General features: G+C 48.0%; 1 protein-coding gene across 3 annotated transcripts; it reads right to left on the bottom strand.

The window, feature by feature from the left end:
* Positions 1–6,334: 6,334 nt before the first annotated feature.
* ENC1 (ectodermal-neural cortex 1) lies at positions 6,335–18,863 on the bottom strand. Of its 3 annotated transcripts, none has more exons than XM_059694325.1 (4): positions 18,428–18,863; positions 15,236–15,282; positions 12,940–14,754; positions 6,335–8,945 (listed from the first exon to the last, which is right to left on the bottom strand). In XM_059694325.1, exons 2-3 carry the CDS (start codon positions 15,250–15,252, stop codon positions 12,972–12,974), a joined length of 1,800 nt encoding a protein of 599 aa, XP_059550308.1. In that variant the 5' UTR covers positions 15,253–15,282; positions 18,428–18,863; the 3' UTR covers positions 6,335–8,945; positions 12,940–12,971. The 3 variants fall into 3 exon arrangements, with proteins under 3 accessions (XP_059550308.1, XP_059550310.1, XP_059550309.1); XM_059694326.1 differs by having other exon boundaries at positions 8,877–11,464; XM_059694327.1 differs by lacking the exon at positions 15,236–15,282.
* Positions 18,864–22,602: the final 3,739 nt, after the last annotated feature.

Raw genomic sequence — 22,602 nt, 5'->3', positions numbered from 1 at the left:
GATAATCATGGGTAGGTATTTGCCAAGATCCAGACTGTCATTAAGTTATGAGTGATTTGTTTCTGACAGTGTGAGTAGTAAGTTGGTGGCTTGGAATGTGGGACATACATCCTCCTAGTGACGATGTTTTAATTGGTGGTTGGGTTCCCCAGTTAGCCATCATGACTCCACTACTGAGCCTTCACTGGTGCTGGCCTGGTTCCAGGTCCTGGGACAATGAATGCAGGAGTGGGAGGAAGTCTCTCTTTCCAGCACACGTCCACCCATGATAGCATTTAAAAAAAAAAAAAAAAAATATATATATATATATATATATATATATATATATATATATATATACACACACACACACACACACACACACACACACACACACACTAGTGGCCTGGTGCATGAAATTCATGCATGGGGGTGGTGTCCCTCAGCCCAGCCTGCACCCTCTACAATCTGGGACCACTTGGGGGATGTCTGACTGCTGGTTTAGGCCCGATCCCTGTGGGATTAGGCCTAAACCAGCAGTCAGACATCCCTCTCACAATCCAGGACCGCTGGCTCCTAATCGCTCACCTGCCTGCCTGCCTGATCACCCCTAACCACTCTGCCTGCCAGCCTGCTCATCCCCAACTGCACCCCCCACCAGCCTGATCACCCCTAACTGCCCCCCTGCCAGCCTGCTTGCCCCCAACTCCCCCAGCCCCCTGCTGGCCTGCTCGCCCCCTACTGCTCCCCCCACTGGCCTGCTCAGCCCCAACTGCCCACCCCACCAGCCTGCTTACCCCCAACTGCCCCCCCCACCACCAGCATGCTTGCCCCAAACTGCCCTCCCCTCCTGGCCTGATCACCCCTAACTCCATTCCTTGGTCACTGGGCTGAGCGACCAAGTCTTCCTACCTGCTCTCCCGCTCCCTGGCCAGGCTTGGCTTCCCGGGTCGCTCACTCTCCCGCTCTCCGGCTGGCTCTGCCATCTTTATCACATCAATTTGCATATTCCCTCCTTATTGGCTGTGGGCAAAGTGACGGTTAATTTGCACATTACTCTTTTATTAGCTAGAATATATATATATATATATATATATATATATATATATATATATATATATATATACTGTATGCTTTATTAAAGAATTTATTTGAGCCCTGGCTGGTGTGGCTCCGTTGGTTGGGTGTTGATCCATGCACTGAAAGGTTTCGGTTAAATTTCTGGTCAGGGCACATGCCCTGGTTGTGGGTTCAATCCCTGGTAGGGGGTGTAGGAGGCAGCCAATCAATGTTTTGCTCTCACATCAATATTTCTCTCCCTCTCTTCCTTTCTCTCTCTAAAAAAAAATCAGCCTTAACCGGTTTGGCTCAGTGGATAGAGCGTCGGCCTGGGGACTGAAGGGTTCCAGGTTTGATTCTGGCCAAGGGCATGTACCTGGGTTGCGGGCACATCCCCAATAGGAGGTGTGCAGGAGACAGCTGATCAATGTTTCTCTCTCATCAATGTTTCTAACTCTCTATCCCTTCTCCCTTCCTCTCTGTAAAAAATCAATAAAATATATTTTTTAAAAAAACAAAAATAAAATAAAATTTAAAAAAAATTTGTGATATCCCAAAGAAACTTATTTTTAATGTAATTGGGAGTTGGGGCATTTAATAGACATTTTTAAAGAGTAGTTTTAAGTCACAGCAAAAATGAGAACAAAGTACAGTTTCCCCTCATCCCCCACCCCACCCCCTGCCACACACACACACACACACACACACACACACACACACACAGCCTCCCCATCTGCCAACACCCTGCACAGTGGTGAACTGACACATCACTATCACCCGAAGTCCCTAGTTTACATGAGGGTTCACAAATGTATGGGATTACAAATGTATGACATGTACCCTCCGTTACAGGGACACAGAGAACAGTTTCATGCCCTAAAAGTCTTCTGTTCTCTACATATTCATCATTCCCTCCTCCACCATAATATTTTGAAGTAAAATTTTGCCTTTCTTGTTCTTCTTCCACTTGCTACGACCCACCCACAGGCCCTCTAACCCCTGGGGTTCCCCTGAGTGTGCCTCAGCGTCTGAGTCCCCCAGGGTCCCTGATGAAACTTATCAGCATTCCCAGCCCCCACCCACCCTTCAGAGTGGCCCGATGATGTGGATGTGTGCATGACCAACAGCCCCGCAATGGGGCTCAGGTATTTCCATTTTGAAAAAGAGGAGGTTGAGCCCCCGGCACCCCTTGCACAGGCGCGTTCTCAGGAAGTCCCAGGAACGGATGTGAGGTGAGTCCCCCAACATACCAGACACATCTCCCTGAGGGTATCTTCGGCCAGCCTGCCTTCCTTCCTTCCCTTCCGAGTATGCAAAGGATTTCAAAATTCCAAGATTCGTTCTCTCAGAATGGTCCTCCTCCTCGCAGCAATGCCTTGGCCAGAATGTATGTGGGTGGCTGAGTGGAACAGGGCTGTTTGCCACTTAGAGGTGATGTACATGTTAGACCCTCAGAGAGAGACATTTTATTTCTCACTTTGCAGGTGCCTAGTGTATGTCTACCAAGAGGCTGATTTCATCTGCCTTGTGGTTACAATGTCAGCGTATCTTGTGGGGGAAAGATCCTCTCAGCCTTGCTAGGGTGTCTGATACACACTCCCAGCACCGTCTAAAAAGTGGGTGCAAAATAACTTCTCATAACAAAACAAATCATCTGATAACACAAGAAGGATTAGAGACTTTGCTGAAATTCCAACTGCCTTTCCACGATGCAGTCCCGCATCTTTGTGCAGATAAAGATTATGGTTGCCAAGGAAACAGACGAGAGAGAAAGGCAGAAACTTTGTCTCGTTTGGTTTCCCCCAGACTCACAAAGCAAGACCGGCTGTAAGCAGAGCTGCATGAGATTATGGTAGATTTATAATTTACTTAGTCAAATTGCTTTTAATTCATAGTCAGGCCTCCTTGTACATGTTTTTTTCTCTGAAAGTTAGGTCCTGCGCATAGTTGTCCAATGTCTGACAAATAACAGAGCTTTAGCATTCATTGTCTATGATTAAACTCAAATGCAGGACAGATGGCTTGTCTGAGTATGTGTCAGACAGGCAAAGCACCTAAGATTTGTGACAAGCAAGACCAGGAATTAACTGCTACGTTTTTGCATTTATTCATACAATCATGTGCGCCACGAATATGGCTGTAAAACTTATTTAAGTGTTCTCACTTTATTCAAAATATTCCCAAACAAAGCAACTGCTCTCCTTTTGGCAAACCAGATGCCCTAATCTCAACCCCATTAACTCAAAATCCATTTTTCTCATACTATATGTATTGTGTATATTTCATTTACTCTGACATTTGACATGAAAACAGTATCCTCTGAAAACCCAGCTTACCCAGAGCCCACAACGTTGGTCCCCGTTTCATTTTAATTAAAATAATTTAAAATAATTATTTTATCCAACAAACATTTGTGGAAATAAAGACCAAACGAATGAGAACGGGCAAAGGCAATAGTAAGAGAGTCAGCCAATGTCACTTGTGTTTTGGCCAGAGACTCAGTGTCAAGCAGAGGGTTGGGGAAGCTTTATGGTGGGGGAAGGAGGGACAAGCTCCAGGTGTGCCCTGATTGGAGGTGGGCTAAGGGGGGGTTCTATGGTGGCCAGGGGTGCATATTTAGTTATTAATCAAGTCCTGGCTGTTTCGTGCTCATTGTTTTGGGGGTTATTGTGTGGCTTGCTGGAGCAGTTGTTAGAGACAGTGGTCTGACTTCCTGCGAGTCTGGCTGGTAGATCGCAGGCTGACTTCCTGGGCTGGTTTCTGCATGTTGTGGGTCAGATTTCTATTTTGATTAGGGTCTGTCCAGTGTGCATTTGCATATTCAATCTCTTAGCCCATAGTCATCCTACATACAAAAAAATGTACACGAAGCATCAGTGTACAGCTCAATGAACGACTGAGGGTAACAACCGCTCAGGGGCCCGCATTCATTTTTAAATTCTGCACAGTCTTTTCTTCAGAAACCTGTGGTCAGGGAGCATTTTGAGTTGCTGAATGGACTCTTCCCATGTGCTTCTTTAATCCTGGTGTCCGGGTGGGGCTCACCAGCTGCAGGCCTCCTCGGACCGTCTCAATGACGTCCAGTCTTCCCAGACACAGCGGACGGCAGCCCAGTTCCCACAGTCAGCCCCTGCCCCGTGAATCACCTTCCTCCACATTCCTGGACCGAGAGGGGCAAGTCAGAGGGCATGCCTGGAAATCCAGTTCCACCACTCTCTTTGGGCAACAATAATCTCCCAAAATCTGTTCCTTCATCTACAAAATGGGGCTAAGGCTCATGCCAGCTCTCCGAGGGTTGCCGTGGGGATGAAGTAAGGCAATGGGCATACAAACTTTTAATACAATCCCTCTCACAGAATAAACACTCAGATTTAGACATATTGAGGGTTTTTCTCCCCATGTTTAAAAATGACAGCTGAAAATTATTGAAAGCCCATGATGTGCCAGGCACCGAGTAGCTGCTTCCTCTTAAATTTATATTATTAAATCTTTCTATTAGAGAATATTAATCATCCTTATTTTACAGAAGCTGAGGCTCAGAGATGCTAAGAAACTTCTCTATCCTCACCTCCATTGGTTGTGAGAATTAAATGGGATTGTAAAGCATGTCCTTAGTATAGTCCAGAGCACTCCATACTCACTCTGTCGACAGGGCTATTATTGAAAATGGCCCTTTGATTATCCACCATCACAGACCCTATGCAGCAGTTGCCCATCCAACATCTGTTCTCCCTTTCATCCTTACAAAATCAGTTTCGTGTGAGGTGGCAATGGGCCCCATTTTCCTCAGTCTCCCTTATTTCTTTGGAAGTTCATGTGGCCTATTTCTGGCCAATGAGAGATAATGGGAAGTCTCCTAAGTGGGCCTTTTGGGAAAACTATTATTGTCCCCCAAAAATGGACTTCATCTGGCACATGCCTTTTCCCTTTTGTCTGTCTCCATCCTCGCTGCCTGGAAAGTATAAGGGCACCACCAAGTAGAGCTGCCGTCCTGCAGGCAATGAAGACCAAAGGCCCATGTCCTGGAGGGAAAGGTGGAAAGAAGATTCCAAGCCCCAAATGGCCCACTCGGGGTCCTGCCCCAGCCCTGGATCACCAGCCTCCAGTTTCCCCACTGTGCTTAAGCCACCATGGCCAGCTTTCTACTACGTGCGGCTGAAGGCAATCCAAACCAATACAGGCACTGTTTGGGTGACCTGTCTGAATTAAATAAAATTTCCAAATGAATGGAAATTAAGAATTTGAAGTATCTTCTTTCCTTCAACCTGTCTACACGTTTCAATGGAGATGACAAAGAACTCCAGAGAATGAAAGGTTGGTTCCCAATGGTCTCTACATGAATCGTTCTCAGTCCTTCTGAGAAATAACATCAAAGCTTTTCCTGAACATCTGAGGGTCCGATTCCCATTTGCACTCTCCCTTCTTCCCCGTCACACGGTGTCATACATGGTGTCACCAACAGGGTTCCCATGGGTCCTCAGCATTATGCACTTGTGGTCTGAGGACACGTGTTCCCAAGGCTTGGCTCCAGGCCAGCCTCACCCAACACGGAACTCAGCAATGCTTCCGTAAAACCTGAGGCATCTGTCTGTCTGGCATCTTGGTCAAACTTCAAAGGCCTTACTTGCACTCAGCCTACTTGTGAGCTCTCCCCAAGTTCTAATTAGGTAGTTTCTTTTCTACCCAAAAAAGATCATGCCCAACATTACTCTGCATGCTAGAACAGCCAGGGATCTGACCCGAGTGATAAAGGAGCATCTCACTGTGACACAGTGATCACAAGGTGGGGGCTGAGGCTTCATCAGCTTTAGGCTGAGCCAGCTGGGAAGGCGGCTTTCAACTTGGAGGAAGCTAAGTGTACCAACGGGGTTAAACTGGTGGTTCTGTGCTGTTATGGGGAAATAATGTCCACATTTCCACTTACTTTAAATGATTTCTAAGGCAAGGTCAGATGAAGAGGATTGAACTCCAGTCAAAATATAATCCACGAGGAAGACAAAAACTAAATTCCTTCTAACATAAAGTAAGCTGCCTTGATACGGCATGGTACATGACTTTTTATATTCTAAGCTAGGAATAACCCATATTTTGCCCTGCTTAAAGAAATATCCTAAATGGCGAAAGTGTTTCATTATTTAACGTGTAAAATTGCTTTACTAAAAGTATGTGACTTGATGGTGAAATAAAGGACACTCAAAAATATTTGAAATAATCCTTCTTTCGATTAAACTAGAAAAGGTGCACATTTTCAATGGCTACAATTATATCATATTCAAATAACGATACATACACACAATGAAGAGAAAATCTCTAATAATTTATTTGACCTTCAGTTTCACATTGTGAAAAAAAAAATAACAGTTTTACAAAACCTCAAAAATGTAGTAGCAAGAAACAAGTACATATGAACATGAACACTTCACTTCTTCAACTTACACAGAGTTTTGTACGTGAACCACATACTCAATAGCCGCGAGAGGGATATTATTCAGCTCTAATCACTCTTATTCAGACAGGTGTCAGGCCCAGAGAAAAGGGGGCTACACAATTATACCAGAAGTGGAAGGCTGCCCTTTGTTATCCGTTTCCACAGCAACCCGTCCACAGAATGAGAAGAACCTTCTCTGTCTTATGCCAAGGTTTTTGTGTGCACTGTGCTGTGAATTGTATTTGCTTCAAAGTGTGGGACGTTTCACAGGGCAAGAATGGTCAAGTAGTGAGCCCAATGCGTACATCAATCCAAAGAGCAGGAGTCCAGAAAGTTCCCTGCGGGCTGGGGGCCCACCCCGACCACGGCTCCCTCTGGCTCACACACACTAATTAATAGAGGATTCAAGGACAGACCACAACTCTGAAACAGCTGTAGAAAATTCATCCTGCTTTCAGAAGCCATGCAGCGACACACATCTCAGCCTATTTGCATCATAAACTACAGAGCTGTAACTGCTACATGCATGCCGCCATTGTACAATTAGACATTTGCATTGCTTACAACACATCTAGGAGCGAAAGACCGCCTGCCGGAAAGTACTGTGATGCTTTTATTCCAACGGCTCATTTGTTTTGGTCCAACTATAGCCCACGTACTCATGGCATGGACGGACATGTACAATTAGTCTAAAGTTTTCAGGTGCAGAGAAATGTTAAGGATTTATCTGTCATTAGACAATGCAAACACACTCACAATGTAAAGGTTGTTATCAGTCTTAAACCTTATTTTCTAACGTACAGTAATGTGAGATACATCAGGGAAAGCAGTGCCAGAGTGACAAGCTCCGGCCTTCCCCAGACACCTCTGAGGAAGTGCCTCTTTGAGTCTAATACTAACACCTATCACAGCACATGTTCAGTTTAGTAAACAAGCCCACAAACTAGCAAAGAATGTATTCACAACCAATTCCCAACTATCCCGGAAAACCTCAACAGCGGCTACTGCTCACAATCGTGTGGTGTTTTGTGACCAAATGTGTCACATTTGTGCACCAAAGAGTTCTTTCAGAGACTTACCTGCAGGTGAGCACTAGGGCATACATTGTACCAATGTTCTGTTCACATTTGTCTTGGAGAACTTGTCACCCTTGCTGAATTGTTCAGCAAGAATAACAACGAACCCAGGTCCAGCAAATCGGGTGACTGAATTAACTTACGTCGGTGACAATGCAGTGTTTCCCCCGTTAACTGTGGTTATGGCAAGGCCTTCTCGCAGGGTAATAAATAAATAAATATATAAACTTTGGACTATGTCTTTACCTGTGCCCTATATACAGAACTATTCCATAGAATTTTCCAGGATTTCAGGATATTACACAAAGGGAAAAAAACACACACACACACACAAAAAAAACCTGCGAAGCGATTTGGTCCTTTCCAAATTTCAGTAGCCGAGACTGAAAGAGGTGATGCAGGTGGGCAGAGAGGGGGTGGAAAGAAGAAGCCTTCCATCGCTCCAGGAGCCATCAGCATGCCCAGAGCCCATGAGACCCCATGAAAAGTTGGCGAGTCTAAGAAATGTGACCTCCATGCCTTCCCTACCTCTGGGGTGTAATTTAAGTTTCTGTTTTGTAATCCTTCCCTGTCTTGACATTTACAAAACCCCTCCCCTTCCCATCCCACCCTCCAGTTATATTGCAAACTGTAACTCCAAAGTTTTCCTTTTTGTGCAGCAGAGCACATCACAACAGCCACGAAAATTGTGCAAAACATACAACCATCACACACGTCCATACACGTGAACACAACTGTAAGCACTGTTTCAGCATGCAGGCATCACACAATAAATAGCTAAATCTAGAACACACTTCTTACCAGCCCGGGGAAGGTTTAAAGTCACTTATAAATAGAAGAGATCGTCTACCAACAGCTACCAACAACGCCCCCATTGTTCGGAACCTTCCCGGGGAGCACAACCCCTGGGAGACTGGCGGAGCCCAGGGCTCCTCTCTGCAGCCAGCGCCAGCTTCCCTCCCGCCCCTACAGCCGGCTTTCAATCTCCAACAGCAGCTGGCGAGGAGGCTTCAAGCTTGCTCCTCAGAGAGAGGTGACAACCATTTCAAATTTTACACATAAATGGTGGAGCCCATGGAAATCAAATGCTGAATATGGTACAGCACGGGAAAGGGCCCGGCTTTTCTCTCCCTTTGAGGGGTTGATTAATGCTGACATTAATCCACAATTACAAGACAAGGACTAGATCACAGGTTCATTCATTCATAGTTAAACCATGTGCTACTTGCACTGAAAATCCCACCCCTCCCCCAGCCCCTTCCTTCATGTCCAGTTAGAGCATTTACAAGGTGCAGCCAATCGTACAATCCAGGTCTTGTAGCAACTTCTTTTCCTTTCTATTTTTTTCTTTTTCTTTCTCTTCATTAAATTTGGCCTCTCCAAAACAGAAATCATTTCTTGAGCTAAAACAGAGGGAAAAGATTTTTGTTAGTAACCTCAAAATCTAAAAAAAAAAAAAAAAAATTAATTAAATTAAAACTCAGGACAGAGCTGGCCAATATTGCTTCTAAAGGTCTTAATTAAATGTTCAGTAGGAACTGTGCAAAGATATGTGAGGTGCTTGTCATAAATGCACCTACACATGCATGCATGCATGCAGATGGCTGGCCCGACGGACACAATGGTGTCAAAGAAGGGCCCCCACTTCTGTCCTAAACATGTATGTTCCAATTCAAACCTATACGTCCAGGTGCTGCTATCCGTTGCCATCTTCTGCTTCCAACACCTGCAATTCCTCTCCGTGGCAAAACAGAGCCACCGTGCAGCAATCGCCAGAGGGTCAAGATTCCTGTGCAAACCCTCCTTTGCCCATTTACCGTAAAGGATTCCAAATTCAATTTATTCCCCATATAGACGGCAGACGTATTAATCCTCTCATTTAAATGCATCTCTGCTATTCATTATGGCAGAAATCAGTCTCGCTTCTTTTCGTATGACAACATCCCTGGCTTCAATAGCCCAAGGCTGGCGTTTATTCTCAAAATGCATCAGTCCACACTTGGGAGGCACCAGCTCTGGTATGCAGTGCGATTACCTATGGAATCTACCAACGTCAAGTGTGAACACAATCAAGGTGCCACGACCAGGAAGCCTGCACTTTCATGGGAGCTGGCGTTTCCTCGCACCACCCACCCTCCCCATCTGTTCATGTCTAGTTTGATATAGGAGAATTTCACAGGTGGTGCGTCTTTCACAGGCTCACCCTCGTGAAGCCCATTTCCAGCCCTGGCAGGAATCTGCATCCCGATTGCTATCACTCTATTGACAAAGGGAACTCAGGAGGGGCCACTCATTACTTGCATTAAATTCTTCTTGCTTTTGTGTGTTTAGGGCTCTGATTCATCTCTTTAGCTGTTTCTTTAGGCAGTTTCATAACAGTGATTCAAGCTTTCAAGGCATTCTTTAGACTACGGTGTCATGCCCCTACCCCCACCTCCTTATAATCTATATATCAACATCAGGCCAAAAGAATGTATCTTGAAATAATATAAAACTTCAAGATGTTGCCTACTGGGGGGGGGGGGGATTTGGGGGGGGGAGGAACTAACAAAAGAAAAGGAAAATTCTAAAAAGGGAAGAAACAAAACAAAGCAAAATCTAAATGCTCTCAGGTTGGGGCCACACAGCACCATGAAAATGCAGACTAATCAAAAGTAATTTCCTCTTTGTCCATCCCACCCGCTGTCAGAGCAGCAGGAGTCAGTTAAAATCTCCTTGATGGATGAGCTTTTAGACCAGGGCAAACTTTCTGTTAACACTGTATTAATTCCTTTAACACCCCCATTTGGAGAGCAAAGAAATGTCCGGAAGTTTTTGCGGCTTAGGACTGGTACCTACACAGCACCTCTTCTCACTCCGTGTACCTTAAGTGGTTTAACACTGTCTGCGTGCAGTAACCTTTAGCAATTTAAACCAACGCCCTCCCTGTGGGAAACTGCAAGGGTGGCTCTGATCAGGCCCAAAGGCGACCCTGGCCCTGTCACATTTCGTTGTTATATGCTGGACTCTGGCTGGTAGCACCAAGGGTGAAGAAGATGTTATTTCGCCTAGAACCTAACACTCTATTTGCTCCGTTTCTCTGGGACCAGAAGTGTGTGACAGGGTTCAAATGTTCGGGACAGGATGAATTCAAGTGTCTGCATACTCTGGGCTGAGAAAAATGAGGCACCAAAAATGAAGTCTAAAGAGAACACGAGTATAACAGTCAAAGACGCCTCATCTTCCCACCACACACCAAGCTAATTCCATTGCCAGCTGAGGTCTAAATGGACGGGAGGAAAGAAACCTAAAACTATTGACTTGGACACTGAATATATGCCAGGCACTGGGCTAGGTATTTTCGGGTCCCCCACCCCGTTTAGCAATTTACCCAAGCCTGAACTGGGAACAGATCTTAGGGGAAGTATAATGCAAACCACTCATTTGACAAAGGAGCCCAATCCAGTAAGGTCCAGACTCCAGCGCAGAACCAGAACCAGGATGCACCTGTGATCTCTTTCTGCCTCAGCTTCCTTACCTCGCTCCAAGGGTGCCAACCATTCCACCAGTTACCATTTTGAAGTACCGCCACCACTGGCAATTTTTATGGCTCCCCTGTGCAAACAGAATCGGTTCTGGACTAACACCCAACTTAGTGCGCTGTTAATTGATGCTTTACCCTCGGAGGTTCTTTAAAAACCAGCTTTGGAGGTGAGTCATGCATTCGTATCACAAATGAAATAACCACTTTCAGAGCATTTGTTTATTCAGGATTACTGAGATGCCAGCACGGCTGCGAAAACCAGTTTGGTGTGGGACGCTGTTAGCCAAGTCGCTCCCCAGAGAGGCTCCTGACTGTCCCTGCGCCTCTGAAGGAGTTTCATTCCGAGGAAACATTACATTGCTAAGAACTCTACTAACTGGAATAGGCTGGAGGAGATAACTGCAGAAACGAAATAAATAGAAAGATTAAGTGTGAAAGCGAGGCCAGTTTTCACGGTGTTTTTAAATGAGCGGTGAGAGATGAGGAAAGGAAAGACAAATGAGTCAAAACCCCACTTTGCTTAGCTTGCCACGACCCCTAGCTTCTCTTTTTTCCTTTTGAAAGTTCCCTTCAAAGGTGTGAAACCTGCTAGAGAAAACAGAGCCAAAAGTTTCCAAGGAAGGAGTTAGTTTTCTGTTGTAGTCCCGCCGAAGCAGAGTTTTAATTTTATTCCATTATTAGTAATTGTAATGAATGAGCCCATGAATCACCAAAACAAATCAACGCACTGTGTGCTCTGTGCTGCCCGTAGACCTGCCGAAGTCATTCCTGGGGCTGATCCTAAGGCTGCCTAACAGCAGCAACACGGCCATTAGCTTGCGAACACTGAACTGCTGTGTAGGCCTATTAATTATTTGAGCCAAGAGTATTATATACTCTTAAGTACACAAGACAACCATTATGTACTCAGATATATGACACAGAAACACAACTTTTGTTGGCGCTGACAATAGGGTCAGCCTGTCTGATTAACTCTGAAAGGCTGCTGCAAGAGCAGTTTAGATGGCTCAGAGGGTCCACACCTCAGACCAGCGCATACAATGCAGGTGCAGCCTTTTACAAGGGCAGACCTAAATTTCCCTCCAGAGTTAACAAATTTGAGAAAAAATTAAATAACCTAATAAATACTTTTGGAACTAAGAATAAATTTAAACATTGCATTTTTCTTAAACCATATCTCATTCCAGAAAGGGTTCGAGGAAGCAAAACTTACATCAACAAGTACCTCCTGGGGTGACACCGGTATGGAGTCAAGCTTATGAAGTGGCAGGTCAGCATGATGCTCAAGGACATGCACTCTGGGGTCAGGCTGCCTGGGTGCGTTTCTGGACCAAGTCTTGCGCCTACTAAACTCTATGGCCTTGGACTCTATGACTTAACCTCTGTGCATGAGGTGTTTTCATCTATGAAGGGCTCTAGTAATCTCTCACAAGGTTGCTTTGAGGATTAAATGAAACGATCCATGTGAACACAGCCCAGCTCCAGACACACAGCGAGGGCTCCCTAGATACTAGTTGGCATCATAAGCATAGGTCAGGGTTTCTCAACCTGGTGCACATTGGAATCACTGGAAACTTCCTAAAATGCTGACCCCTGGGCTCCACTCAGATCACATGAAACCAAGTCTCTAGGCTGGGCGGCTTTTGCAAAGCTCTTTGGGAGATGCTGAGGTGCAGTAAAGGCTGAGAACCACTGGCTTACGTATGTTAGAGTAGGGAGCGGGGTGCAGCTGTGGCCAGTACAAGTGTTTGAGTTGTGGGATACAAGTTCTTCTATTTTTATAGTTTTTGGAGCTATATGGACCATGCTTCACTCCACATGCAAACTTGCCAGCTCGCTTAATGATACGCATACTTACAACTTAACTGGCTTACCTCGTGCTCACTTTCTGTAAGATGTACTGCGCTTACGAAGGCAGGTGCTTCCAGGTGCTGACAAACGCGGTCGGTATCAGGGAGTATGGGACTGTGGTTATGCTGTTCCACACATCCAACGTTGGATCGTAGCAGTCCAAAGTTTTGCATCGCTGAATGCCAAAGTATCCTCCCACCACGTAGAGTTTGTTTCCGGAGGCCACAGCGTGACAGCTCATGCGCTTTGCTGTCACGTCTCCCACCTTGGTCCACTGGTAAGTCTCACTGTTGAATTTATAAGCAGAGCAGGCGGAGAACTCTGTATCTCCCCCCATAATAAAAATCTGGTTACCCAGCACAGCTGCTGCCGTGTAACGCCAGGGCTGGGGACAGGTGGCCGGCACCGTCCACCTGTTTTCACATTGATCATAACACTGGACCTTGGGGAGCTTGTCATGACTGACGCTGGTACCTCCGAAAGCAAACAGCTTGAGCTTAGCGCTCACTACTGCTGCATTGCTGACGCCTTCTCGGAGTGGGGCCACCATGGTCCATTTGTTGGTCGTGGGGTCATAATGTTCTACTTGCTTCAGAGAGACTGAGGGGGAGGCTGGGAGGCAGCCGGTTGCGGCTGTGTGCCCCCCGACCACATATAAGCAGTGCTTCAGTTCAGCAGAGCCATGGCCAAACCTGGCTACCAGCATGGGGGCGGCTTTGGACCACTCCTCATGCAGGGTGTCATAAACCCAGACATCTTTCGAGACTCCGTTTTCAGACCCCCGGCCCCCAGTAATGTACACTTTGCAGCCAATGGCGCACGCACTGAACTCTTTTCTTGGGCTGGGGATGTCGGCCTTAGGAATGATCTCTTTGGCCTTCTGGTCAACTAGGTACAGCTTGTCACACATGAAAGTCTGCCCTCCCAAGAGGAAGAGGGCATGGCCAGTCTTCCGAGGCCGGGCACAGAGGCTGGTCACCACGCCATCGTTCTGCAGGATCTTCAGCTTGCACCTGATGGCCTCCTCCACAATCTCCTTGCTCTTCCTCTGCTTGGTGATGAGTTCCTCCATGGCCACGTTCTCCATGAGATAGATGGCTGGCAGGAGAGCCAGCCTCACCGTCTGCAGCAGCTCCGGGAGGTAGCAGTAGCGCTTCTTCAGGTCGTAGCTGATCCAGTGAATTGCAGACTCGTACACGAGCCTTTCATCTTCCGTCTCCAGCTCTTCGCTGGACAAGAGCTGCACTACCATGTCCTGGGGCAGCTGGAGGAAGTCTTCATTCTTCCGGATGGTCTGGAAATTGCTGAGGCACATTCTCCAGGAGAGCTCGTAGAGCTTGGTGCACTGGTGCGCGTCGGACAGCAGCAGCATGCCCAGGCAGTTGGTGGGATGCAGGTTCTTTTCCAGGAACTCGGCACAGGCGTCCCGGATGTCCTGAAACTCCAGCATGTCGCCAGCTTCCAGGAGCGATTCTGCGTTCTCTTCATTGATGATGACCCGGGAGGAGTACGCATAGTCGAGAAGCAGCTCCAAGACTTCTGGGTGGATGGAGTTGTCGAAGTTGACTTCACTGTCCTGGCTCTCCTTCAGGCCGCCACTGAACATGGCTTCAAAGTAGCGGCTGCAGGCAGCCAGCACGGCCCGGTGACAGGGGAAGGTCCTATTTCCCGCGTGGAGAAGGACATCGGTGAAGAGGCGCTGCTGCCGCAGAAGGTTCAGGTGAGTGAGGACGCTGTCGGCGTAGGAAGACTTGTGGAACAGGTAGATGTTGATGGAGCCGCTGCTGGCCCTGGACTTGCGGTTCTCATGCACACTGACGGACATTTTGTTTCCACTCCTGGAAAACAAAACCAAACCACTGAGGGGTGCTCCCCATGTGTAAAAACAGCAGAACAAAGTAGCGATCCTTTTGGACAAAGAAAACAGAACTGTTTTGCTGTTAGCTCTGCTGCCTCCTGTTCTGAATCATGGATGGCCATTCCTGTTACCAAGTCAGAGACAACTACCTACAAGGAGAGGCATTCACGGCCATACTGTTGAGCTATTTGAACTATACACTGTTTAAAAAAAAAATCACTGCTTGAAAGCAGGTTCATCTTGGAAAACCTGACTGCCAACTTTCAGGATATTGAAGTCCTTGAGAACTGTGTGTCAGCATAAGCCAGGAGGAGCGCGGTCTCATTCTCCCAGCTCCCTGTCCCTGTCCAGCTGATTCACTGCGGGCCACTTCAAATGCCAGGCCTCCAGCTCTCGTAACGCCAGGAGAGGCCCCAGCTACAATGCCCTATGCAACATCAAGCCATGTGTAAAACAAATACCTGCTAATTAATTCCATTAAGAATTCCTTTGGTAAGATCCGGTCTCCCTGCAATATACAATAAGTAGGAAATGTAGTAACATTAAAGTCACAGGCTTAGGCAACCTCTCCAATGACAGGATCCCTATTTAAAGTTACAGATCATTTCCAACCAGACAGCTCTACCACAACAGAATCCTAAAGGTGGCCTAGTAGACACATTACCATATATTGATCAGCAGGCTTTAGTGAAAACACAGAATAGATTCCGACCACAATCACCACCCATCTTTCTTGCTCTGGACAGCTTCCAAAATGAGGGTTTAGGCTCATAAAATGAAGAACATTTTTTAGCATACTCATGAGTGCTGTTTTTCTGTTCTTCCTGCTTTATATCAATTCTTGGAAAACCAGTTGCAAGAACAAAGGAGCTATCTGCCCCTCTCCTTTTTTTTTTTTTTTTTTTGATTTGGTAGTGCATCACCAGGACCATTCTTATGTTTCTGCTAATGCGGCATCTACAAAATAGGGATTTCGAGATGCAAACATTGCCTTATCTAAATCAAAATTACACGCATACACACACACAAACACACATGTGTGCATGTATGGACTATGCATGCACGTGTATTTTGCCAACCATTGTTAATTTTGGGCCACCCTAGAATTTATTTGCTGACTAAAGTGCTCTTTTCCTCAGTATCTAAATTGAAATGATAGCAGAATCTAATGCTATCTTTGGCTTACCACAGTAAGTAAATTGTAGGCTAACGATATAGGAAATCCCTATCACCAATCTTCAAAAATTGAATCACATGCTTAAAACACACACACACACACACACACACCACTCTACCTCTCTTTTACTTCAAAGGAATAAAGGCTTTAAGCACCTGCCTGTCAAAGGATTCCTAAGGAAGCTGTTTATTCCAGGAGAGTAAACTGGGTGTTACAGTATCTATTCCAAGCTCAGAACAGCCAGTCCTGATAGCACAGCTGAAACCCACGGCCTGCTTATTGCCTTCAACCATGCAGATATTTATGTTTAATTTATATCCCAGGAATTATGAATAAATGCAAATGAGTAACTTACCCAGATACTAAGCTGCCACTTCCCTGACCAGCTGTGTCACAGAAAACAAAAGCAGGTGCCTAACTTGCCCTTAACACACAGGCCACATACCAGGAGGTGATGCAACTTGTTTTCCTTTATTTGCAGCATGTAACTTTTCATTATGATAAACACGGCTCGGCTCGGTGGGAGAAAAGAAGCAACCAAGTCCCGGGCTCTGGTGTTACAAAGACTTTACAAACACCCATTAGTCTCCTAGATATAACAAATGGTAAGGAGCCAAGTTTCACCCCCACCTCAAGCCAAGCCTCTACAAGTCTAGTCCTTTTTCTCACCAGTGTTCAATGCTGCAGAGAACAACCGGTATGATCCTATGTGAATGCACCAGGTTTCCAAAGAGTTAAAACATCCATTAGTATCACTGAAGCTCTACCACTGTAGCTTGTCATTTGAATTAGTACATTCCATCTGAAGCACGTTGAGGAAGATTTTAAGATCAAAAGATGCTATAAAAACTTACAAAAATTCCAAATGAGTAGCTATAGCTTTGTTATTTTTAAGCAAATGCTTCCAAAGCAACCTCGAAAGCTGTCTCCATTCAGGCTAAGAGCAAATGCAGCTCTGGCTGAAGAATGAGGGACTATACACAAGGTGCATGAACACCAGAAGCACATGGGGCAGGAATCCCAGGAGCCCAGAACACGTTTCCCTGAGCATTAAATACCTGATCATGTCGAACACGACTCACAACCAGGCCCACACTCAGGAAAACGGAAGAAGACCTTAGGATCTGCATCTTTATGCATCCGGTGTTGATGCACCTGCATTGTCCAGGTTGGCCCATAAAGCCAGAGGAAGAACCTAGCCCGCCATCGTGGATAACACCCAGATGGAGAAGCATGTCACAATCAAAACCTAATACCCTTGCAGCAATATCTGATTAAAATAAAAAGTATACCTGACGACCCACAGGGAAAGTTGCTTTCTGGTTTAAAATTAGCAAAGACCCAAATATCATCAGGAATCATTTATATAGTCACTAAGCACACCTTCAACATAAAATGAATCATCCTTCTGGCATTTTCTAAGCCCCCAGAGAAATATTTGCATGCCAACTAAGTGTCCAAAAAATGCACACAATATACTTAACCTGCACCTACAAAGACGATGAGAAAAGGGCTGCCATTACCCTGAACATCAAAAGGGCTTCTAGGAACAGGAACTTCAGTTCGCTTAAAGCTCCGGACCCGTGTTCTCTGCCTCCAATTCTGTGTCCGTCCTCCGCCGCCCCCCCACCCCCACCCCCAACCCCGCCGTCACATCTCTTTTGGTTTTGAACCTGATCTCTATGCAATCAAAGGGGAAACTATGCAGATTTTGGGGGGCATTTACGTTATTGGAAACAACATTATGAAAAGATCTTGTTAACAAGAAAAGCATCTCACCATGCAGTCCCCTAAAACACTCGCAATGCTCTTTTTCACAGGCTGGCCGGGTTTCAGAGCGACAGCAAACTACAAGCGGAACAAGTTCAATGGTTCACCTCCACCCCGCCCACCAATTCCTGTCCTTTGGAACTAATAATGGTACACTAATGGCCAAATACTGTACTTGCATGAGAAGAAATTAATTTTTCAGGAAAAAAAATCCAGTTTTCATTCATTTCCTAGACATTTCGCAAAAGTGAACGTGTCCTCACTTCATGTCTGCGCGTGGCCCCAATGTTCCCTCTGCCGGGGAGGGCGCAACGTGGGCCAACAATTCCGCACGCTCGGCCCTGGAGACTGTGAAGTACGAGGCAGCGGGAAATCCACCCCCAGGGAAGCTCCGCTTCCGAAGGCGGGGGGCGGGGGTGGGGGGAGTTATCATTCCCAGGCCGCGCTCCTCGATCCCCCACCGGCTCTCCGGGGCGCTGTGCCGCCAAGGGCAGGCCCTTCCGGCGGTGCCCGGCTTCTGCTTGTTGTGGGAGGGCATCGGAAAACACGGAGGTCTCCACCCCAACAAGAGCGCCCCATCTCCGCCTGAGTCGGAGCTCCGGACTCGGGGAGTACGCACACCCCTCGCGAACACACCCCCACGGGCCAAGCGCGTCCTGAAACCCGCGGAGCCCGCAACAGGTCCGGGGCAGTGGGGGAAACTTACAGCAGTGGCGACCGGCCTCAGGGAACAACTAGCTGGGTTCTGGCCTCGGCCACCGGACGGGGAGGCGACGAAGAGGACGTCTCAGCCCCGGGGAGCAGGAGCGACTGCCCGGGCGAAAGGTCTGCGTACCGGGCGCCGGCCGTGGAGGGGAACGCGCCCGGGGCGCTGGCTCGGGCCGGCGACCGCTGGCGGTTCGCCTCGGCCTCGCGATCCCCACGCCGCGGACTCTGTGTCCGCGACCCGCGGAGCGTCTCCCGAGCGAGTCCCGGGAGGGGAGAGCAAGCCCGCGGCTGCAGGCGCCGCGGAAGGAGGCGGGCTGTGCGCGGGGGGAGGGAGCTAGAGAGCGCCGAGCGCGCCGGCAGCCGCCTGGCGTCTGGACTGGTCTCCGCACCGCACAGCCGCCCGCCTCCCCGGCTGCCCGAGCAGTGTGCGCCGGCCGCGCTGCGCCGGCTATAAGTGGGGCGGCGCGGAGGGGCGGGGAGGGGCGAGGGTGGGTGCGCTGTGAGTGACACCAGGAGAGGGAGGGAGGAAGCGCTGGGAGGCAGCCTTCGGAGGTGGAAGAGGAGGAGGAGGAGGAGGAGGAGATGGAGGAGAGAGCTGGAGAAGAGCGTGTCGGGGGAGTTAATCGAGAAAGGAAGCGGGGGTGGGGCACTGCGGAGAGTGGAGACAAAGCGGACGCGGTATCTCAGCCATTAGCGAGCAGCTGCAGCCCTCGGGGCCCGCGAGTGAAAAGTTTTCCCGGGTCGGAGTGTCTGAGCCACTTCGGCCCAGCCCGTTGAATGGAGAGACCCTCGGCAGGGGAGTGCCGCCCCGGGCTGTGCGTTCCGCGCTGCTGGAGCCCCCGAGATGCTCTAGGCAGGGTGGCGAGGAGCGAGCGGGGGCCCGCGGCACGCGCCCTGGGCGCGCACAGCCCGCGAGCCGGAGGGGACACCCGGAGGGAGGGCAGTGGCGTGAGAAGGGGCACAAGTTTGGACTCTCCGGAGACCCTGTAGGTGGGCAAAGCCGGCGGTAGAGTGTCTCGCTGGCGGCAGGGCCAGACAGGTCGTGGCCCCCCCCCCCCCCCCCCCCGCTCTACTACCCCTGACCCGTGGGGCAGCCACAGGCGGACTCTGCCCCACGCGGCCCGGGGCGCGGCGCGGTCCCGGGGGCGTGCCCACGCGCTTCGCAGCCAATCGCCGAGGCCGCTTGATTCAAAGCGAACGGCTCAAAGGAGCCGCGGCGCCGCCCCCTCTCACTAGCGAGGAAGCCTGCATCGCCCTCTCGGGCTGGACCCTTCCTGTCTCCTATCGCTCAGTTCTGTTAGTTTGGAGTTCAGCAAAGAAATGGCCCTGCACACACGTGTCTGAAGCGCCGCGGGCCAGGAGAAAAGAAGGCTTGTCTTTCCACTGGGAGCTAAAAAAATCCCTTTAAAAAATTAGGATTTGGAATTAAATCTCTAAGTGAACGGTAGAGGTGATCAGTCCAGCCCCCTTGTTTTACAGGTTAGGAAGCGGAGGCCCAGGTACATGGAAATCGTCCAACCCGAGACCGCACAGCCACACGGCGGGGGCCCAGCCCTGCAGCTCAGGCTCCCACTCCCCCACCTCCCAGCTTCCTTTCAGATGCGAGGCGCAGAAATGAGCCCTACAGGCTACGGGGCGGTGCCGGCTCGCCCAGAGCCCAGAAGCTGCTGAAACCCAAACTGTCGGTTCTTGATTCTAACCCCACTTTTCTTTCCCCGCGGTTTCTCCTGGTATTCGCGCTGAGAAATTTCGCTCCTTGCAAACAAAGAAAGACAGTGCCCTCTGAAGTCCTTTGTTAGCAATAAGTCAGCAGCCTCACCGTGAGCCTTTACAAATCTGTTTCATATTTTAAATGTGTACGTGGAGTCGCAGCTCGAGGCTGCTTCACAAAGCCAGCGGCTGCTGGATGGGCTGGCTGTGAGAACCACGTGCGCAGACCCTGCTCCTGACGGAGCCGTGGATAAAATCCATGGAGACCAAAAGAATGGAAACGCTGTGGACTCCGGAGATAGGTGCTGGAAAGGCGGGAGGTGGAGATGTGTAGCTATTGCACGGGTCTTTTAGAAGCTTGCTTCTGTGGCCTGCGGCAAGGTGTGGGGGAAGCAGATCAGGGTGGCCTCAAGGCGCTCTATAGGAATGTATTGTCTGCCTAGGACTCAGTGATGGCGAACCTATGACACGCGTGTCAGAGGTGACACGCGAACTCATTTTTTTGTTGGTTTTTCTTTGCTAAATGGCATTTAAATATATAAAATAAATATCAAAAATATAAATCTTTGTTTTACTATGGTTGCAAATATCAAAAAATTTCTATATGTGACACGGCACCAGAGTTAAGTTAGCGTTTTTCAAAATGCTGGCACGCCGAGCTCAAAAGGTTCACCATCACTGGAGGTGGTAGGTCAAAAGCAAGCCAAATGTTATCGTCTTCGTTTGGGAGGAAATATTCTGTTTAAATTAAGAGATTAACATTTCCTCTCTGTAAGAAATATTTCCTTCTACTGCAGTCTGGTACCATATCTACCTAGAACTTCATTCACCGTCCTAAGGTGGCCCTGCCTAGAAATAAACACAGCTCAAGGCCTGGCTGGTGTGGGTCAGTGATTGAGTGTGGACCTATGAATGAGGAGGTCAGGGTTTCATTCCCCAGCAGGGCACATGGCGGGGTTCTGCCCCCTCCCCAGTGGGGGGCATGCAGGAGGCAGCCTATCAATGATTCTTTTTCATCTTGATGTTCTCTCTCTCTCTCTCTCTCTCTCTCTCTCTCTCTCTCTCTCTCTCTCTCTCTCTTTCTCTCTCTCCCTCTCTCCCTTTCCCTCTTTCTTCCCTCTCCCTTCCTCTCTGAAATCAATCAAGATATATTTAAAAAAAACAACAACAACAAAAAAAACACAGCCCGGCCAGTGTGGCTCAGTGGTTGGGTGTTGACCTGTGAACCAGGAGGTCACAGGTTGATTCCTGGTCAGGGCACATGCCAGGGTTGAGGGCTCTATTCCCAGTGTGGGGCGTGCAGGAGGCAGCCAGTCAATGATTATCTCTCATCATTGACGTTTCTATCTCTCTCCCCCCTCCCTTCCTCATCTCTGAAATAAATAAAAATATATTTAAAACACACACACCCACACACACACACACAGCTCAGTTGGTGGAGTGGGGATTTTGTCAGAGGAGGCCACTGAGCTAGGAACAGGCCAATCTCTGTTGCATCTGCACCACCTGGACACAAAGTGTCTTTAACCAAGGAGACCACAAAGTTTACTTCTCTTTGAAAATACCTATGCCTTGTGTCATCATCCACGGATGCCAGTTTCCTGTGTCTACTTCTACCTAATGTTGCTACCTCTCTGTGCTTCAAGGAAAGAGAAGGAAAAACGTTGTAACCTGGAACATCTTGAAATGTATTCAGTGACCATATACATTTGCTTCATCTGCCTCGGGGAGATAAGCAACATGAGGCAGGGAAAAGAAATTAGTGTAAGTAGGTTTTAAAATGGGAAAACATTTTCCCGCTGAAACACACAGGAACTAAACTTGCATTTGGGGGGAAACGTGTTTGCTGCCAATGACCTCCGACAAAGGGCACACTGGTTGGCTTGAACCAACGTGTGAAAAGTTTTCAGCCTCGATGCAGGGGGCTAATGTTTATTTCCCAGCTGAAAGTGATTTGCAATTTAGCATATTTATGAGCATAGCAACAAAACCTGTGTGATTTCTCCAACATTTCTCAGCCAATCCTAAAAGGTAATTTGTGTCACTTCAGCCACAAGGAAGAAAAAACGAGCAAGTCTTATATCTGCAGGAGAAGACCTCTTCTAGACAGGCCTGTGGTCAAACTGGATGGCGGTAATCATAGCAGATAGCTGAGTCACACACAACTCAGGAAACGCTACAGACATCCGTGCTATTCAATGGCCACCACCTCACGCAAGATGTTAGGCCAGTCCCGCACGCCCCTGGGAGCTGGTCTCGGGCTCTGCCTTGTGACACCAAACCAATGTCTCATTTTTAATGCTATTAAGAAGCTGTGCCCAAGGCTTTGGCCTTGTTATCTCCCCTAACAACGTTATTTTGTTAGGCTGCAAAATAAGCAGCATGGGGTTAAATGTATTAGCTGCCTTCAAACCTAATTTATCTTCATTCTTTCCTAATTTACACTCGGGCTGAATTAATGAG

This window comes from Myotis daubentonii, chromosome 4 (assembly GCF_963259705.1).
Source record: "Myotis daubentonii chromosome 4, mMyoDau2.1, whole genome shotgun sequence".
Lineage (NCBI taxonomy): Eukaryota > Metazoa > Chordata > Mammalia > Chiroptera > Vespertilionidae > Myotis > Myotis daubentonii.
The sequence above is the reverse complement of the archived record's forward strand: the minus strand, read 5'-3'. Positions and strand labels throughout refer to the sequence as shown.